The sequence below is a fragment of the Podarcis bocagei genome, assembly GCF_964188305.1.
Source record: "Podarcis bocagei genome assembly, chromosome: 14".
Taxonomy (NCBI): domain Eukaryota; kingdom Metazoa; phylum Chordata; class Lepidosauria; order Squamata; family Lacertidae; genus Podarcis; species Podarcis bocagei.
In genome coordinates this window covers 37,172,475-37,192,770 of record NC_138139.1, presented here as the reverse complement: position 1 = coordinate 37,192,770, position 20,296 = coordinate 37,172,475, and the positions used below count along the sequence as shown (strand labels likewise).

Here is a 20,296-nt window from a genome sequence, read left to right as displayed (position 1 = left end):
ACGAACCTCCAGAACGAATTAAGTTCTTAACCTGAAGTACCACTTTTGATGAGGACTTCAAAAAATATATCTGCAAACCGGTGTGGAGAACTAAACTGGAAGACTGGAAAAATGAGAAGCAAAAATTGACAGATTTGCCTATCCCTTCTCTGAGCCTATTCCAAATCTGGGGATTTGCTTTCAGTCCCAGAACTGAACTGAATTCACAGCCCTTTCACCCAAGCAACCATTCCATGTTGACTTCTTTCATTTCCACAACGTCATTTGGGTGGAAAATGTAATTTTGTTCTTCCTATTGTTAAACAAAAGGGAGTCGCAGAACCTCGCCATCTGACTGCATATTGTCCAGAGATCTCATTTAGACCCCAGTTTTACATCTGTACTAAAGAGTGCCTCAACATAATAAGAGAGGCAGGCAGGCACCCCTCCCCAGCCCTTCTCTACACCTCCTCCCGACAAACAACACCATGGCAGCCTGGAAGAAGTTTTGGAGGGATACAGCAAGAGCCAAAATGCTGGATGGCTGTTTGCTAGGTCTCCACGGGCAGCGGTTGCGTGGAAATTGTTATGTACTAAGCTTGGATCCTAGAACAATAGGCAAATAGGATCCTAGAATGCAACAACTGATTGGCTTGCAGGAGAAGACCAATCAGGCTCCAGGCAGAAGTTAATCAGCCTATTAGGCTGGTAGGATTGTAGAATGCAACAATTGATTGGCCTACAGGAAAAGACCAATCAGGCTCCAGGAGGGAAGCAGAATCAGCCAATCAGACGGGACTCATTGTGTAAATAATGTATATAAAAGCCTGAGGTTTGGGGGAGCCAATTAAACTCACTGTTTTATAAGCTGCAATAAAGAGCATGAAATCACTACAGGACTCCGAGTATATTTCAGAAATGAAGCTGGTTAATATAGCTGCATGCTAAAATCAACTCTCAAAACGAGCTAATAATAATTAAACAGGAAACCAAATGATGGCGATAACTATTACTAGACAGTTAAAAATAACAGCGAAGTCACAGTACATAAAATACCACAGAATATTTTTTTTTTGTTCAATAAAAAAGAAAGATCAAAGCAGCAAAGTTCCATAGCTTATCAAATTTCAAAATGTACAAATCTGCCTGGTCACCCAGTCCAGGTCCAATAACTAATCCACAATACAGCTCTCCCAGTAAAAAGGTAAAGGACCCCTGGATGGTTAAGTCCAGACAAAGGCGACTATGGTGTTGTGGCACTCATCTCTCTTTCAGGCCGAGGGAGCCAGTGTTTGTCCACAGACAGCTTTCCAGGTCATGTGGCCAACATGACTAAACCGCTTCTGGCGCAACGGGACACCATGACGGAAACCAGAGCACATGGAAACACCGTTTGCCTTCCCGCCACAGTGGTACCTATTTATCTACTTGCACTGGCGTGCTTTCGAACTGCTAGGTTGGCAGGAGCTAGGACAAAGCAATGGGAGCTCACCCCGTCACGGGGGTTTGAACCATCAACCTTCTGATTGGCAACCCCAGAGGCTCAGTGGTTTAGACCAGGCACCCCCAAACTCGGTCCTCCAGATGTTTTGGGACTACAATTCCCATCATCGCTGACCACTGGTCCTGTTAGCTAGGGATGATGGGAGTTGTAGTCCCAAAACATCTGGAGGGCTGAGTTTGGGGATGCCTGGTTTATACCACAGCGCCACCCGCATCCCTAAGCTCCCCTAGTATATGGAGACTCTGCTTTCCTATTGTGGCTAATATGCTCCCTCCAAGAATTTGGTCACATTCACACAATACATTTAAAGCCCTATTGTACCACTTCCCCTAAAAGAATCCTGGGAACTGTAGCTTACTTTCTCAAAGTGCTAGAGTTCCCAGCACCCTTAACAAACTGCAAGTCCTGGGATTATTTGAGGGAAGCCATGTGCTTTAAATGTGTCCCCTTTTAAATTATCTTTTAAAGCCATTTGAGCCAGTCATCACATCTTGAGGCAGCTGCTTCCATAATTGACAATGCACACGATAAGGAAAATCCTCGCTTGTTCTGAATGGCTGTCTATCTCTGCATTCACTTCTTACGGGGATCGGTCCTCTGGGGCAGCATTCTACGCCTTTAAAGATACGCAGTTAGCATGCAAAACTCTCCACTGCTCTCTTGTGGTTACTGGTATAATAGACCTCGCTATCAGGCAGAGACTATTCACAAAGAAATTTCCAGCTTCTCCCAGGGCCAGAGCCAAAGTGGTATAATTTTTCCCCTGAAATGTCCCCCTAAGACCAAGGCATTTTCCCCACTTAAGATGAATAGTAAAGGCAGCTTAATGTTGTCCAAGGACAAGATGGTACCCTCCATGCAGTTTACCAAGGGTGGGGAACCTATTTTAGCCCCCTTCTGCACAATCCTCTGGGGGCCACATGCTAGCGGTCAGCAGGACCAAAGTCAGAAGTGGGAAGAGCAACAAATGCAAATTTTACTTCAGCATCATCCACTCCACTTGAAAGCAGAAGTCTGGCTTAGCTGGTGCAAGGGCAGCCACCATGGCAAATTGACACATGCACCTCTGTCCACTCGGTGCCTGATGCTTGAAGCAGCTGCTAAACTCTGCGTAATGGTAGAGCTGGCCTCTATTTTGTGTGGTTTAATGCAGCTGTCATTTTTTGCTGTTTTTTATTGTCCATTGCTTTGGGGAAATTGCATAGATTAGTAAAATAGTTGTCATCATGATAATAATAATTTGCCACCTGAGGCAGAAAAGTCAGAGAAAGAAACAACAACAATAATAAAGTAACAAATGAAATAACCAGAATTTTGCTTACCCTTGCTGGCACATAAAAATCAGGTGCTTGAGGTGGCCGCCTCACTCTGACCAGTGGTAGAGCCGTCCCCGCTTGAAGTCATGTCAGAGAGAAGACTACTATCAGAGGCTCTTGAGTGGATGAACTGTACAGCAGATTTTGTATTGTGGCTCAAACCTGTCTGCCTACCATTGTGCCACCATCACTGGTACCCAAAATGAAGAATAAGCAGTCTAGACCCTTCTGCTCATAAGGGATTGTGTACGGGTGAGATCCTAGGGGTCAGGTTGCATTTACCTCCAGACTAACAACAATCAATGTCTTGAACTGTGATAAGTGTTCTTGCTTTCTGTCCTGCATCAGTCCTTTGTCTGGCTGGTATGTAGCCTACAGTGCAAAAGGTTACAACCATTGGCCACTTTTTGGTCTCTGACGTTGCCCACCCCTGGCATATATGGCCCCCCACCCCAGTTGATGATGAAGGGCCTTGGGCTGCAAAAGTTCCCCCACCCCCTGCACAAACTCATTCATGGTTCTCCGCGCATTGTTTGGACCTTTAAATGAATATTGCATCATAAACGAATGGGATGAAACCCACCTAAGTAGTAATGGAATGGAGAGATTTCTTCCCACCAGGATGAAAAAAATTGGCACAAGTGCCAATTTCAGCACATGGCACACACTCTTTTTAAAAAAACCATTTTAATTAAATTTTCCATTTTAACAATCCAATCCAATCACATTAAATATTCCAGATTATACATATACATATCAAATAATCTGAATATATAAAATTTATATATATATATATATATATATATATATATATATATATATATATATATATATATATATATATAATATTTTATATATTAAAATTTTATATATTAAAATTTATATAAAATTTTAAAATTGTAAAATTTTAATAGGACTTCCCATGCTTCAAGTTCAGAGGGTTCTGATTGTCTCATACTTCTACTGCTTTTCATAGTCACTTCCGATGCTTCCTCTAATTCTTTCTGTTGTTAACCTTCCTTCTTTCACAGCCTCTGAGTTGTTCCCACAAGTGAGTTAAAACAAGCAGTGATGTGTTTCTGATAGATCTTATGTCTATGATTCCCCTCTATAAGTGGCACGCATTCAAGACTGCTGGATTACAACAAGGAATTGGCCAATGCCTCCTCCGATCAAATAATAATCACAAATAACACTGAGCCTCTCATTTGCTCCACCTTGTTAACAAGGTGAAAGCCACACCCATTAGCAACCTGAGTTGATAGCAACCCTTTCCTACGTAGGCAAGATCAATGGGCAAATACATTGTCTTTCAGATACACTCCTTTTGGCTTTCATCCGGGTTTTCTCCTCTTGCAGCTGAAGCTCCAAGCCCTCCATCACCAACCCTTGGACCGCATGGACTTTGCGAATGAGACTGAGAGCAGCCGTCTTACCACCTTCCGAGAGCAAGTTCAGCGCCTCAGCAATGAAAACGTAAGTGTTTGGTTTCAAACGAGTCTTCTGCTGCCTTCCTGCTCCCCATAGCCTCCACCTTTTCCCACCTGGTGCCTTAGAACCATAGACTCATAGAATTGAAGAATTGGAAGGTACCCCAAGGGTCATCTAGACCAACCCCGTGCAATTCACAAATCACAGCTAAAAAGCACCTATGACAGATGGCCATCCAACCTCTGAGATGGCTATTGAACCTCTTTAGTCCTTGTTGGACTACAACTTATGTATTATTATTATTCAATATCATTATTTATTATGTAATATTTATTATTATTTCTCTATTTACTCATAAACATTGCTGAAAGTGACTTACAAACACAGAAGAAATAATAATAATAATAATAATAATAATAATAATAATAATAATAATAATAATTGTAATACAAAATGCAATATATTAGGGGAAATGGGGTTGTTGTTGTTTTAAAAAGTATATTAGGCAAACGCCACACAAAAATGTATTTATTAGGACAATTTGGTACTAAAATATGGATGAATTTTCATGAGGACTCCCTGCCCCACAAACAAACAGATAAGGAAATTGAATTTAAGATTTGAAATATGGGGAAATGAGATAAATTGAATTGGACCAATTTCCCTGTGCCTAGTCTGAATTTCGTGGGCTGAATATGTTTTCCTCCCTTCCATGCAGGTTCAGCTGCAAGACAGGAACGAGAGGCTCTGCGCCAAAGTTGGGGAGCTGCAGGAGAAAATCGGGCAGGTGGCTGGCTCCAAAACCGACTTGTCGTCAAGACTGGTTCATAGTGAAGAGGAGAAACTCAAGGTAAGGCATAGGGCAAGGTCCCTGCTGCACAGAGACAATTAATAACACTTTGCTTCTCTCCCGATTACATCCAGTTGTTCAAAATGCTTCACACACAGTGCCTTGGTCATGGCCTTATGGCAGCCCTGCGAGGTAGGCCAGGCTTTCTTTGTAAATCAGGGGTGAGAAAACAGTGACTCTTAGACCCTAAATGCCGTAATTTTATTATTTATTTCATTTATTTATTGTATTTACATGCTGGGCAGCAAACAAAAATCCTAGTCAAAAAAAAATTCTAAAACAGATAGAAACACTCTAAAAACAATTCCCAAAAAAATCTAAAAGCAGTGCAGACAGGGGTGGACTTTTGTAATATGGTGCCCTGAGCGAGGACAAAATTTGGTGTCTGTCCCTAAATATTTCTTATTTTCACAATAATTCCTTTTGGAGTAGAGTTTGTTAAAAGTGCCCTTCCCCTTCTCACTTCCCATTACAGTCACACCTCGGGTTGAATACGCTTCAGGTTGAGTGCTTTTGGGTTACGTTCTGCGGCGACCCGGAAGTAACAGAGCATGTTACTTCTGGGTTTCACCGCTCGCGCATGCACAGATGGTCAAAATGACGTCACACGCATGCACAGAAGCAGCTAATCGCGACCCGCACACGCGCAGTTGCGGGTTGCATTCGCTTCAGGATGTGAATGGGGCTCCGGAACAGATCCCGTTTGCATCCTGAGGTATCATTGTACGTGCATGCTCTTGTGCATGCTGGTTTGACTCCATTTTAAAGCATCTCCGAATGTTCTTCTGTTCCTGTCCTCTCAGATTTCCAAGGATTTCGTTGATTTCCAGATTGAGACCAACAAAATGAGAGAGCGCCATGAAGCAGAAAACTTTGAACTGAAGAATCTGGTAATTGACATAAATTTTTGCCATGTTTATTCATTTCCATGGGCCTACGTTAAGTGAAAGTTCGTGGACTCCCAACCCATCGTTTTCTTTATCGTCTCACCGCATGACAGTGCCCAAGATTCTTTGCAGAACCGGGGACAAGGCTTAGTAGAACCAGATGCAGAAGCTGGGAAGAGCTATAGTAGTCCAGGGTCACAGGGGATTGAAGACTTGTTACCATTTCTGCAGCAGCTTCCTAAAGCCATCCAATCAGCATGACAGGGGAGCTTTTTAGCCTATGAAAAGCAGCCTCCTCACCCTTTGTGCTGATTGCAGCCAATCAGAGGGAAAGGAGGTGAGTCAGCCACTGAGGATTGGCTCCAAGGGTCACTCTGAAGAACAGGGCTGGTCCAGAATGGCCCACTGGGGTTGGCTAAGAGGGACAGGGCAGGTAGGGCAGCCAGGAATGCTGCCAGCCAGTGTAGACTATACTGGGCATGATGGATAGTGGTCTGATTCAACATAAGGCAGCTTCCTAGACTGTTCATAGGACCAGTCTTCATTTATTCTAAAGACCCCTCAAATTCTCCCCCCGCCAAGGTTTTTAGAACATAAGTAATATAGATCTTGCTCTGCACTAGAAAGCACAAGTTCTCCAGTGATAGGGAGTCTCAACTGATTGATAGACAATTGCTACATAAAACAGGATGGGAAATAGCGGTCCTTGAGTATATATACCGTATTTTTTGCACCATAACACTCACTTTTTTCCTCCTAGAAAGTAAGGGGAAATGTCTGTGCGTGTTATGGAGGAAATGCCTACGGGTGGCATGCCTACGGATTTTCCTCCTCTAAAAACTACGTGCGTGTTATGGTTGGGTGCGTGTTATAGAGCGAAAAATACGGTATTTCTTATGCCAGAGTATCTTTTCCAAAAGAGAAATATCTAGCTGTAGGATGGAAACCAGATATGGCTGGATATGTGAATATTATAAAATGAATCTGCATTTGTTTCAGTTTATTTATCTTTAAATATAAAAGCCACACAAAAGCTGCCATCATCCTCTTCGTTTAATTTATACATCGCTGAATTGCCAAAATGGCCTCTAAGCGGTTTCTAAATGTAGAACCAATCGCAAAAAACCCCCAGCTATGCTGAGCATCAAAGACAATGATCTTTACAAGTCTCCCCTCTCCCCAAGCCGTGTTATGACAGTTGCATACATTTCCCTCGCTGGAATTTGCTTTCCCAGATCCTGGCCCTCGAGAGCCGTATTCTGGAGGTGGAGCTCCATGATGAGAAGACCACTGGGGAGCGCGATGCCTTACAAGAGCGCTTGAGTGCCCTAGAGACCAACCGCAAGGAGCTGGCAGACGAATATCTTGTTCTGAAGAGCAATTATCTTGCACTGGGCAAGGAACACGAACAGGAAGTATGGGCCGCTCATCTTCCGCGGAAACCTTCTCCATCCTTGTGCAATCTAGATGTTTTGGACTACAACTCCCATCATCCATGGTTGGGCCATGCTGGGCGGGGCTGATGGGAGTTGTAGTCCAAAAACATCCAGAGGGCACTATGTGATGATGGTTGTAGAGGCTGCAAAGGGTTTTATACACCCCAAACAGCTCCTTGAACTTCTAATACATAGAAATTGATAACTGGTCAGCTCGTAATAGCTGGCTTCCAACCCAAGGGATGGCCTGCGCCTCCATAATGCACTTACCTGCTTTGCTTTGTAGGTCGCTAAGAATGAAGAGCTTAGCAGAGAGTTACTGAACTTGGCCAATGCCCAAGGCAACAGCCCCAAGTCCCAAGCTCAAACCAACAAGGATTCTGCGGAGTTGGAAAGGGTGCGAGCCTTGGTCCAGCGTCTCTCTGCCCGCAAAGTGAAGGTATGCATTTGTGGCCATCTAAGGGACCCTCCATGTCCTTTTTATTGTGTGTTCATGATGGTATCAGGGTAGTCACACGCGATCCTGCTGTGCTTGCTGCTTGTCGCTGCAAGAACAGAGTCCTGCACTAGATGGGGTTTTAGCCTGATGCAGCTGGATCTTCTGATGCTCTTATCTCTTTCGTATGCAGAAATCTAATGCATGCTGTCTTCTGTGTCTTCTTGCCATAGCCAGAAGAGGTGGTGGCTTCCGAACATGAGCGGCGGAAACTGGAGAGAAGTGTGAGTGTGCGGTGGTGATTGTGCTGTGCTCTGAAGAGAGGGGGGAGGGAGGGAGGTACGCCAGGCAAAGCGTTTTGGTGCCTGATAGAAATTCAAATCAGTTTGCTCCTGCAGCCAATTGGAAGCCGTGCCTTGGTTTTTGAACGGTTCCAGGAGTCGAACGGACTCCCGGAACGGATTAAGGTCGACAACCAAGGTTCCACTGTACATTAGAAAAGAAATCTGCACCTAAATGCTCTGGAATTCTCATGAGGACTTTTAAAATGAATGAATGAATGAGTGATTGTTATAGTTATGTGGAAATGTGCAGAAATGAACTTTAGATTTGGATAGCAGTGGAGCATATGGCCGCGCTGCCCAGGGAGGGTGCGCTCCCGAAGGGGGCGTAGTGTGGAGGGTGCCCTCCCAGGCACGGGATAGCCGCTCGGGTGCACGGATTGGTGCGCATGCCCTGCAGCCAGGGGCGGAGTGAGCCACCGATTGGCAGACATTCGGCACTCCGCCCACCGTGACTCCCAAGCCTCCCCCAGCTGTCAAAATGAAGGGGGAAGGGGGGATGCTGCTGGCAAAGCAGCGCAGCTCCCCCCTTCTCACAATGGCTTGGAGTTGGGGTAAGCTTGGGAGTTGTGGGTGGGCAGCACATCAAATGTCACCCCCCCAGCAAAGACACCTGGGGTGACTCGCCTCTACTGCATCCCCCTTCCTCTGCCCCTGCATTTGAATAAAAAAAAAATCTCCCCCTCTCACAACACTACAATTCATGGTCATCCAATGAAGCTGAATGTTTAAAGATTCAGAAACAGATTTTCAAAAAGTCCTTCTTCACAAAGTGCATGGTTAAACTCCGGAACTTGCTCCCGCAGGAGGCAGTGCTGGTGATCGACTTAGGTAAAGGTAAAGGGACCCCTGACCATGAGGTCCAGTCATGGCTGACTCTGGGGTTGCGGCGCTCATCTCGCTTTATTGGTCAAGGGAGCCGGCGTACAGCTTCCTGTGGTCAGCATGACTAAGCCGCTTCTGGCGAACCAGAGCAGCGCACGGAAACGCTGTTTACCTTCCCGCCAGAGCGGTACCTATTTATCTATTTGCACTTTGATGTGCTTTCGAACTGCTAGGTTGGCAGGAGAAGGAACTGAGCAACAGGAGCTCACCCTGTCGCGGGGATTCGAACCACCGACCTTCTGATCGGCAAGTCCTAGGCTCTGTGGTTTAACCCACAACGCCACCCGCGACCCTGGTCATCGGTTTAGATGTCTTTAAAAGAGGATAGGACAAATTTGTGAAGGACAAAGGCTATCAGTGGATACTAGTCAAGATGGCTATGCTCTGCTTCCACAGTCGGAAGCAGTAATGCTTCTGAATACAGTGGTACCTCGGGTTACAGACACTTCAGGTTACAGACACTTCAGGTTACAGACTCCGCTAACCCAGAAATAGTACCTCGGATTAAGAACTTTGCTTCAGGATGAGAACAGAAATTGCATGGCGGTGGTGCGGTGGCAGCGTGAGGCCCCATTAGCTAAAGTGGTGTCTCAGGTTAAGAACAGTTTCAGGTTAAGAACAGACCTCCGGAACGAATTAAGTTCTTAACCCGAGGTACCACTGTACCAGTTGCTTGAAACAAGAGAAAGGAAGAGTGCTTTCGCACTCAGCTCCTGCTTGAGAGTTTCCTACAAGCATCTTGCTGGCCACCGGGAAAACAGGATGCTGAATTGGGTGGGCCATTGGCCTGATCCAGCAGGCTCTTCTTATGTTCTCAATATGTAACTAACCGCTTCTTCTGTTCTTCTCCCACCTCCAAGCTTTTTGGAAACCAGGATCACATCACTGCTCAGATTGAAAAGATGAAAGAAATGTACAACTCACAGCAGCAGAAGTTAGAGGAGAGAGTGTGAGTACGAGCCCCCAGCCTAGTCCCCCATCCACACCCCCCCGAGCGAATCAGAGGGTTATATTCACTGCAAACTTGCATTGGTATTCTGCCGCACCGCTCCTTGTCTCTGCAGGGTGACCCAGGGCAAGGAGCTGCAGGAGGCCAAGAAGGCGATCCGGAACACGCAGCACAAGCTGGCAGAACAGTCGGTGGTAAGGAAACCTTGGAAGTCACAGCTGAACTACACCGTCAGCAGGATTTATGGATCACTAGGGATGGGGGAGCAGTTCCATTCACATTTAAAGGCCCGTCGACCTAATTTGCACTTTCTGAAGCAATATGCCAGCCAAAGAAAACAGCCGTCCTTCAAAATGGGCACTTCTCCACATTTTGCAATGCCGTTCTCCAGCCAAGTAATGTGTATGAAGAATGCAAATATTTGGGCGAAGTGTGCGCATATTGTTGAAAAGAACATATAAAAATGCATTCTCTTGGGGAACACTGCTTTGCAAAAATGTGCAGGTTGAGTAAAATGGCATGTATATATGTTTGGAGGAACTTGCACTAAAAGGCTGATGGATATTCATAAGGGTTAAAAAAAAATCACAAATTTAGGTGGAAATGTGGAGAGCTGAAGACTGGGGAAAAAGGAGAAACAAAAATTGAAAGATTTGCCCATCCATATGAACTCCTACAATCTTTAAATTCTGAAGAGGCTATTGAAGCTTGGGAACCTAAAAGCAGTTTCACGCAACATCCTCAAACGCATAGTTAATACAACGAAGTTGCTTGCCAAATGCCAATGAGTTCCAGAGGGAAGGTGCTGTCACACTGAAGGATCGATTCCTTACAAGTGTGGAACAGACTTCTCATTTACAGAATGGGTTCTTAATTTACAGATTGCAGGTGTGATGCTTTTGGACAGATGATCTGCCAGTAGCTTGCACCACTTCAGATTGTGGGTGGCAGATTTAATGCTCCTTGACATCAGAAACTTATTCCACATGCAGTGCAATGCTGTATACACATATGGAAAACATCTAAAGCCAGTATAATAACAAATTCAGGAAACAGAGTAACAAATGAAAAATGAGATGAGCTGAATTTAGAAGCTTGCTCCTTCCTTGTCCTCTTGCCTTCTCGTTCACAAATCCCCCTCCCTCAAGGGATGGATTAATCTGTCGCTTTTGACTTCTCTCAATTTCTCATTTTGTCCCAACCTTAAGTTCAGTTTGCTACATTTCCTCATCAGTTTTTGATTTATTTGTTTTTAAATAGGCCTTGTGAAAATCCCCCAGCATTGGAGGGCACCGTTTTCTAATATACACATGTTCTGTTCTTATTTATTAATTTATATGCCGCTTTATTGCCAAAGGAAGCTTCTAAGCAGTTTGCAAAATATTAAAACTAATTCACACAAACGTTAAAATGCAAACACCCGTAATAATTAAACTGTCTATACAATCAAACAACCCCATTAAAACATAAACATCCCTAATGAAAATCTACTATAGATTTTTGGGAATTTGTTTGTTTGCTGTGCATTGGGACACCTCCGAGGACACCGTAAGGAAATTTTGTGTGATGGTTCCTGAGAGCAAGGAGCAGGTTTTCATCTAGGTTTGGATACAACTGGATGCCAAGATGGCGGACAGAACCGCTCAAAACTGAATTGACTATTTTGGTTTCGTATTATTCCCGAACAACACTAGGGCTGGTCTACTAGTACATAATAAAACAATCCATTCAAACAACAACACAGCAGTTGAAACAGGAGGCTCGGGTCAAGAGAATGCCTGTGTAAATAGGCGCAACCTCAAAAGCCAGCAGAATGCCAATACAGATGATGGCATCTCATATTTCAACAAGATTGTGTGCCATTTTGCCTGCAGGTATTACTTTCGTCCCAAAGCCAGCTCCAAGAAGTGGAGGCAGAGAATTCTCGGCTTCAGCTGCAGCTGAAGGAACTGAATGAGGAATACAGGTCGCGGCTCCTTCAGTACATCACAGATCTGGCGGTGAGCAGTTCCCTTTGGGGTGGGTGGGTGGCAGATGTGCCAGAGCCTGGATCTTCTCCATCAAATCCCAGAGCAGCAGGTGTGGTCCAAGCAGACAGTACTGGGCTTTGATGGCCAAACCATCTGACCCGGCCTAAGGCAGTTCCCTGACTTCTAATCCCAGCCAGGATAGTGGCAGAATTATGGAGCTAGGAAGAGGGCAAGCCCGGACCAGGAAATCAGGAAGAGACAATGGGAAACCTTTCCTGTGCCTGGATTCTTTAGGGTCACTGGAGACTGGATTCCTCACAGCACTTTAGTGTGCTCCCATTCCAAGTTTCAAAATAAATGGGCCATGAATGGGGAACCCTCGGGTCTGGAGGAGCCAATGGTCTCTCTATCTGCCTCCAAAGCCACAGCCCTTACCAGCTCTGCTATGCACCTTCTTTGAGTGCTTTTGCCTGGCTGGAATGTGTCCATGAACCCTGAATTTGCATGTGTTGCTCCACCCACTTCTGCCTCTGGTCCCACCCACCAGGGTCATGTGTCATCTGGAAGGTTGTCCAGAAGGGACTGTGGTGTTTGGTTAGAAAAAAGATTCCCCACTCCTGTACTGAGCTAACATATGAGACTGTCTCTGTGTGTCTGTGTTTCAAGGAGCACATGGACAGCAAGTCAGTTGCCGCTGCAGCAAAAGGGACCAGCAAAAGCACCTTCAAACCGGCTCACATGAAGCGCTTTGTGGATGGCATGCTGCAGGATATCCGAGCTTCATACAAGTCTAGGGAGGAACAGCTGGCCAAAGCCACTCGCAGCTACAAAAAACGCCTGCAGAACTTGGTCAAGAGGCACGAGGGCCTGCTCATTGCGTACAGGTAGGGGAGAGGCCACATTGAAAGGCAGCAATCCCACTAGCGCCGGCAGTTATTCCTACAGTGGCCATAGCATAGGCAAATCCCCTAGTAAAGGTAAAGGGACCCCTGACCATTAGGTCCAGTTGTGATCAACTCTGGGGTTGCGGTGCTCATCTCACTTTATTGGCTGAGGGAGCCAGGTCATGTGGCCAGCATGACTAAGCTGCTTCTGGCGAACCAGAGCAGCGCACAGAAACGCCGTTTACCTTCCCGCTGGAGCGGTACCTACTTGATGTTTTAAATATATTTATTAACTTTTCAGAGATTATACAAAAAAAACAATAAACAAAAATACAAAAAAAAACCATATATAATTTCATTCACTTATTTTCTTTTAACTTACTTCTCAGACCTCCTCATACCTCCCCTTTTCGTATTCCAATTCAAATTATTCATTCAGCAAATCCTCACCCTTATTTTTCACTTAATTTTACACCTTTCTTTCTCCCCCCCCCCAATTATCTTAATCATTACAGCTGATAACCACTTAAATTCATCTACTTGCACATGATGTGCTTTCGAACGGCTAGGTTGGCAGGAGCAGGGACCAAGCAACGGGAGCTCCCTGTCATGGGGATTCGAACTGCTGACCTTCTGATCGGCAAGTCCTAGGCTCTGTGGTTTAACCCACAGCGCCACCCGCGTCCCCAAATCCCCTAGTGCCGGTGGTTAAATCCTACCCCTGGTAAGAGGCAACCCCCTAGTGCAGAAAGTTAGCCAGTAGAATCCAGACACCAATTGTCAGTAAAACAGGATGTTTATTTAGGCACTGAAAGGTCGGTGCCACACAACCTCAACCAGCAAGTAGTTGAGGAGTGGCACACCAAATATGAGAACAGCACATGCGTTTATAGTTACCAGCAAAGGGACAGTTCTGTCTATAAATGGCAATATTTCCTTCTACTAAAGTCTACTGGGTTTCATCATGAGACATCAAAACTCTTCTCTCCTCCTCCCTCCTGCCTCCTTATAGCAATATCTCCTGCGAATGTGTTGTTCTGTCCTTCTCTCATGTTCTCTTTAAACACAACCTTCACATTCCAACCTTCTCACGCACATTTCAACTTCCATTCTATAATCAATATTACAGTGTCTGGAACTGAGGCAATCCCCATAGGGCTGGCAGTAAAATTCTACAGTGGCTTGATCTGTGGCTCCATCCTTTTCGGTGATTGCACCTCCCTAAGAGCCGATTCATCAGTTCATCTCAACGCACATGGAAGCTGTCTTTGATGCGCCTGATGAAGTGGGCTCTCTGGTTTATGCAAACGTACAATAAAACTTGTTGAGGACTTTAAGGTGGTGTGTGCATGCGCACATGTGCTGCGTATCACTGTGAATATTTGGTTAGCAAATCCACTTCTTTGCCAAGCCTAAGGGCTGATCTGTAACCCCTCTGTTTACAGGATGCAGCGTGAACAGATTCGGTCGCTGGGCAGCCACGATCTGGATCCTGGCCCACCAGAGCACCATTTCACCATCACAGACGCCGAGCTGCTGACGAGCACCTCTCAGGAGCTGAACCGGCTGCGGGAGGATAAAGCCAGCTTGGAGGGCCAACTGCATGAACTGCAGATGAAGGTGAACAGGGGTGGACTTTGTCCCCTAGATGCTGGGCCCTTCTAATGGAGGAGCCTCTCTGTTTGGCCCTTGGGCCCTGGCCACGCCCTCTTTCCCAAGGCCACACCCACTCACCAGCCCTGCAGTATTACACCTTTGAAATATACTCGGAGTCGAGAGTGGATTTCATGCTCTTTATTCAGCTCATAGCGGTGAGGAGGAATGGAAGTTCCCCCACAATATCTGCTTTATATACATTATTTACACAATGGGCTGCACGTGATTGGCTAATTCCGGGATTCTCCTGTAGGCCAATCAGGTTGTGGATTCACTTCCACCTGGAGCTGGATTGCGTGGCTCCTGCAGACCAATCAGACTGTTGCATTGTTCTAGGACCAATCAGACTGCTGCATTCTGGATCCTATTGTTCTAGGACCAATCAGACTGCTGCATTTTGGATCCTATTGTTCTAGGACCAATCAGACTGCTGCATTTTGGAACCTAGTCAACTCAGTACATAACAGCCTTCCTTTTCCCCCACGTCTGTCCCTGAACTCTGATAAAGCCCGTTGCTTGTATGGAGAAGGGTGGGTAAGTTTGTTTAGAAACTAGCGTTCTGTGCAAAGGTGACATAGATATTCATGGTTCTGCCGCTCAGTGGCATGTGGCCCCAGGAAGGTTGTGCAGAAGAGAATGTGGCCCTCAGGCTGAAAAAGACCCCATGACCCCCAAAATGGAAGTTTTGATCAAAACCATCACCTTCCCCCCTGCTTTCCCTTACAGGTAAAATTAACTCAAAACGCTGGCTCAGGGACATCACCTCCGCAGTAAGTACTGTTTCTTACTGTACATGAGGGCTGGGGAATATGCAACCCTCCAAATATTCTTGGATTCCATCAGTGTTACACCACATTGACATAGCATAATACCACAACCACACATCCACATCATGAAACATAACATAGTAGCACAAAACACCACATCCGCACAATGAAACATAATACCACATCCACATACGTGTAATGGACTTTGGTATGCTGAGATGCAGGAGAGAGAAATTCACTTCCTTTCTCCTGAGTTTACAGCAGCTAACATGACCTCTAGAGGGAGATCTTGCAGCCCTAAACAAACCGGCACACAATGCATTCCTCGGTTCATACCATCCTTTCTATACAGTCAGAACTCCCCGAACATCAAATGTGACCTATATTTTGCTTATGCAGTCCCCGGACAGGCTACGAAGAACTTTCCCACGGCTTGCCTGCATACTTCCTCGCAATTAGATCACCTATCCTCACGATTTAAGCCACCCCAGTGAAATAAGTGGATTTACCCAGAAGCATAGTAATGGAATTTGCAAATACATAAATGGAAGAGTTGCATTCCAGGGCTTCTGTCCCTCCCTTTCTCACCAGCCAGAGCCCATTGTTTCACAGAATGCTTTGCCTCGTGCAATATGTGGGGCTGCTAACGTGACTTTGTATTTGCTCATCTGACCATCTTTGAGGGGGAAGATAGTTCTACTAGGGGCAGCCAACACGGTGCCTTCCAGATATTGTTGGACTCCCAGCACCCATCCACCCGGTGACCATGAGCCACACTGGCTAGGGCAGATGGGAGCTGGAGTGCAGCAACATCTGTAAGGCATCCTGTTAGCTACTCCTGAGGGTCTGGACAAGAGATAGAGCAGCCTTTGCCAACCTGGTACCCTCCAGATGGACATTAGGTCATCTCATGCTGATATCTAGTCATCTAGCTCTCATTTGTCTTCTTCAGGAATGAAATTTGATAGTGAATTACTTGTGCCCTACAGGAAACATTCTTAATTTCATACCATACTGGTGCCCCCTCCAGATATTTTGGGCTGCAATTCCCATCACTCCCAGCCACTTTGGACGTGTTGACTGTGGATAATGGGTGTTGTATGCCCAAAACATATGGAGGCCGACCAGTCACATGAAGAAATGGGATGGCTTGCTGACTGGGCTCTTTCCAGTTCCCTTTTGCTCCTTTTTCTTTTCAGCACGCTGGACGAGGCGGGCTGGGCTGAGCTCCGGAAACAACTACGAGAGTTCACTCAAACCACACAGGTAAAACACTCTGGTAACACAGTAAGGCCAATAGTGTCAATACACTGTGTGTGTGTGTGTGTGTGTGTGTGTGTGTGTGAGAGAGAGAGAGAGAGAGAGAGAGAGAGAGAGAGAGAGAGATCATATTCCATACAGTGGTACCTCGGGTTACATACGCTTCAGGTTACATACGCTTCAGGTTACATACTCTGTTAACCCAGAAATAGTGCTTCAGGTTAAGAACTTTGCTTCAGGATGAGAACAGAAATCATGCTCCAGCGGCACGGCGGCAGCGGGAGGCCCCATTAGCTAAAGTGGTGCTTCAGGTTAAGAACAGTTTCAGGTTAAGTACGGACCTCCGGAACGAATTAAGTACCACTGTATTCATATTCTGCTGGATCAGTTCAATGACCTATCTAGTCCAGCGTATAACAATTTGTACCCCGCCCACCTGACTGGGCTGTCTATTCTCACACTCGCCAACCAGATGCTTCTGGGAAGCCTGCAGGACTTAAAACTCAATTTAAGTTATGCATGCAATAAGGATTAAGTATGGATTTCAATTCACACCTGCTCTTTCTTTCCCCCTTTCAAGTAACTTGAAATACCCCATCCATTATGAACAGCATATATTTTCAAATAAAAACTCCCCCTTGAAACCAGAGAGATATGTTGGTGTAGAGGCCAGGTGGTGGTTCCTGAATCTAGACCTGAAGGGCATGGGTGGGCAAACTAAGGTCTGTGGGCTGGATCTGGCCCAATCACCTTCTAAATCCAGCCCACGGACGGTCTGGGAATCAGCATGTTTTTATATGAGTAGAATGTGTCCTTTTATTTAAAATGTATCTCTGGGTTATTTGTGGGGCCTGCCTGGTATTTTTACATGAGTCAAATGTGTGCTTTTATTTAAAATGCATCTCTGGGTTATTTGTGGGGCATAGGAATTCGTTCATCCCCCCCCCCCCAAAAAAAATATATATATAGTCCAGCCCCCTGCTGAAAAAGTTTGCTGAGCCCTGCTGAAGGGGGTGTTTGACAGTCTGGGTCTTTGTATGAAAGGGGGTGCTGTTCTATTCATCTGCCAAAGGCACAAGGCGGCAAAGCACAGCTGAGCGGCAGAACATCTACTTTGCATCTGGGGGGCTCCACACTGGCTACCTCTGTTTTATAGGACAGAGTGGTTTTGGAACCGTCCTTGTTATGTCATTATCTTTATTAATTTTTATACTGCTTAATGCCATACCAGGCATCCAAGCAGTTCAAAAGCATAAAAACCAACCACAGAAGCATTAAAATATAAGAATCCATAATTAAAACACACAGTAAAACAACCCCATTCAGAGAAACATCCATAATCAGAGCAGGCAATTGAACAATCCCATTGAAGCAGCAAAGTGATTAAAAACAAGAGGCAGTGATATCAAGGGAGCGCCTGTGTAAAAAGGGGCATCTTCAAAAGCCAGCAGAATGCCAGTGCAGATGGGGTTCTCTCATATATCAAGCAGGGAGTGTTGTTTCATTGTTTTAAACTCTGTGAGCTGCCTTTAATAATAATAATAATAATAATAATAATAATAATAATAATAATAATAATAATAATAATTTATTTGTACCCTGCTCATCTGGCTGGGTTTCCCCAGCCACTCTGGGCGGCTTCCAACAAAGACAAAAAATACACTAAAATGTCACACATTAAAAACTTCCCTGAACAGGGCTGCCTTCAGATGTCTTCTGAATGTCAAGGTAGTTGTTTATCTCTTTGACATCTGATGGGAGGGCGTTCCACAGGGTGGTCGCCACTACCAAGAAGGCCCTCTGCCTGGTTCCCTGTAGCTTTGCTTCTCGTATTGAGGGAACCGGCAGAAGGCCCTTGGCGCTGGACCTCAGGCAGAACGATGGGGGTGGAGATGCTCCTTCAGGTATACTGGGCCGAGGCTGTTTAGGGCTTTAAAGGTCAACACCAACACTTTGAATTGTGCTCGGAAACGTACTGGGAGCCAATGTAGGTCTTTCAAGACCGGTGTTATGTGGTCTCGGCGGGCGTCACCAGTCTAGCTGCCACATTCTGGATTAGTTGTAGTTTCCGGGTCACCTTCAAAGGTAGCCCCGTGTAGAGCACATTGCAGTAGTCCAAGCGGGAGATAACTAGAGCACGCACCACTCTGGCGAGACAGTCTGCGGGCAGGTAGGGTCTCAGTCTGCGTACCAGGTGGAGCTGGTAGACAGCTGCCCTGGATACAGAATTGACCTGCGCCTCCATGGACAGCTGTGAGTCCAAAATGACTCCTAGGCTGCACACCTGGTCCTTCAGGGGCACAGTTACCCCATCCAGGATCAGGGAATCCTCCACACCAGCCCACCCCGTCCCCTAAGAACAGTACTTCTGTCTTGTCAGGATTCAACCTCAATCCATTAGCCACCATCCATCCTCCAACCGCCTCCAGGCACTCACACAGGACCTTCACCACCTTAAAAACATACGAGTGGAAAAAGTGGCCTATACAAATAAAATTAAAATCTGCCAGTCTACCCATCCTTTTTTTTTTTTTTTTGTCCTTCCTGCCTCTATGGTTCCCTTCTCCCAACCTCAGGAGGATCTCGAAAAGGAAAGGAGTCAGCTGCTGACACGGGCGATGGTGGCAGAAGAGCAGGTAGCCGAACTGCAGGAATATGTGGATAAACACCTTGTAAGGTGAGAGGTCTTTTCACCTGGGTGAGGGTTTAACTGTCAAAATCTTTCATGGGGCTCTCCCGTCGGCTCATGTCTAATAATCATACCACTTGGACATTTTCACAAAGCAGGTATGGGCAAGCTTTTTACAGCCCCATGGCTGCCTTCCCAGTCACAGCTTCCCCATCCTTGTTCTGGGTGCTGAGTCTCTTCAGCAGCTCCACTCAGTGCCAGGTTTCCTGAACTGAGGAATCCAGCCTGGTGAAACAGTAATATAAGGCTAGCCAGGCCCTTATTGGTTCCTCCAATCACCTGACCCCACTGGGCTGAAAAACAGCAGTACCATCTCCCCCATTGCCTTATACAGCTTGGGCTGGAGGAGGAAACTAGAGGCAATTAAGTTGGGATATAAATGACATTGCCCAGGAAACCTCCTGGTCATGAGAACCAGGTGGCCTTGGTCAGCCAATGTCCTCCTACTGTCTCCCACACATAGACTACCAAGCCTACTCTGCTCTCACAGTCCCTCGCCACCAAAGGTAGCCACATGGAAGCTCATTACTCAGGCGGTTCCATCCACCTTAGGCACCTGCATTTAAATGTCTGCATTACATTCTCTCCCCACTGGATTTGATCAGGCCCTTGCAGGGAAGGTTTGCGACCACAGCAGAACTGGGTTAACGCCGTTTTCACTGTGCTGTTGTGCTGCAGGTACAAGCAGGAGATCTTGAGGCTGAGGAAACTTCTGGGAATAGACAGCCATGAAGAACTAATTGCCGGAGCTTCTAACCTTCTGGCAAATTCAAAACCCAAGAGGAATTTCAGTAATGAAATGTAGTCTCTGACACCCAAGCTATGGGAAGAAAAAGCTTTGTAGCATCCGCAAGGAAGACTGGCACCTTGGCCTGAACAGCAGGTGGATTGCAATGGTGGGGTATATTTCCGTCCCCCAGAATAGACTCCAGGAAGCAAGTGGCTCAATGAAGCCCTTTCAGCAACCATTTTTTTCTTTCATTTTTTTAAAAAAATCCTGTCCTTTGTCTAAGAGGCTCAGAGCTGTTCTTCCACCCATATGCTACCCCCAAATTA

At 45.8% G+C, this 20,296-nt stretch overlaps 1 protein-coding gene across 1 annotated transcript; it reads left to right on the top strand.

Annotated features, from left to right (window-relative positions):
* The first annotated feature begins 4,061 nt into the window (after positions 1-4,061).
* Positions 4,062-20,206, top strand: CCDC78 (coiled-coil domain containing 78). The gene is made up of 15 exons (XM_081169882.1): positions 4,062-4,275; positions 4,949-5,080; positions 5,884-5,970; positions 7,203-7,382; positions 7,690-7,842; positions 8,073-8,123; positions 9,926-10,014; positions 10,130-10,208; positions 11,889-12,014; positions 12,651-12,868; positions 14,314-14,488; positions 15,251-15,294; positions 16,491-16,557; positions 19,128-19,228; positions 19,919-20,206. Exons 1-15 carry the CDS (start codon positions 4,198-4,200, stop codon positions 20,043-20,045), a joined length of 1,707 nt encoding a protein of 568 aa, XP_081026008.1. The 5' UTR covers positions 4,062-4,197; the 3' UTR covers positions 20,046-20,206.
* Positions 20,207-20,296: the final 90 nt, after the last annotated feature.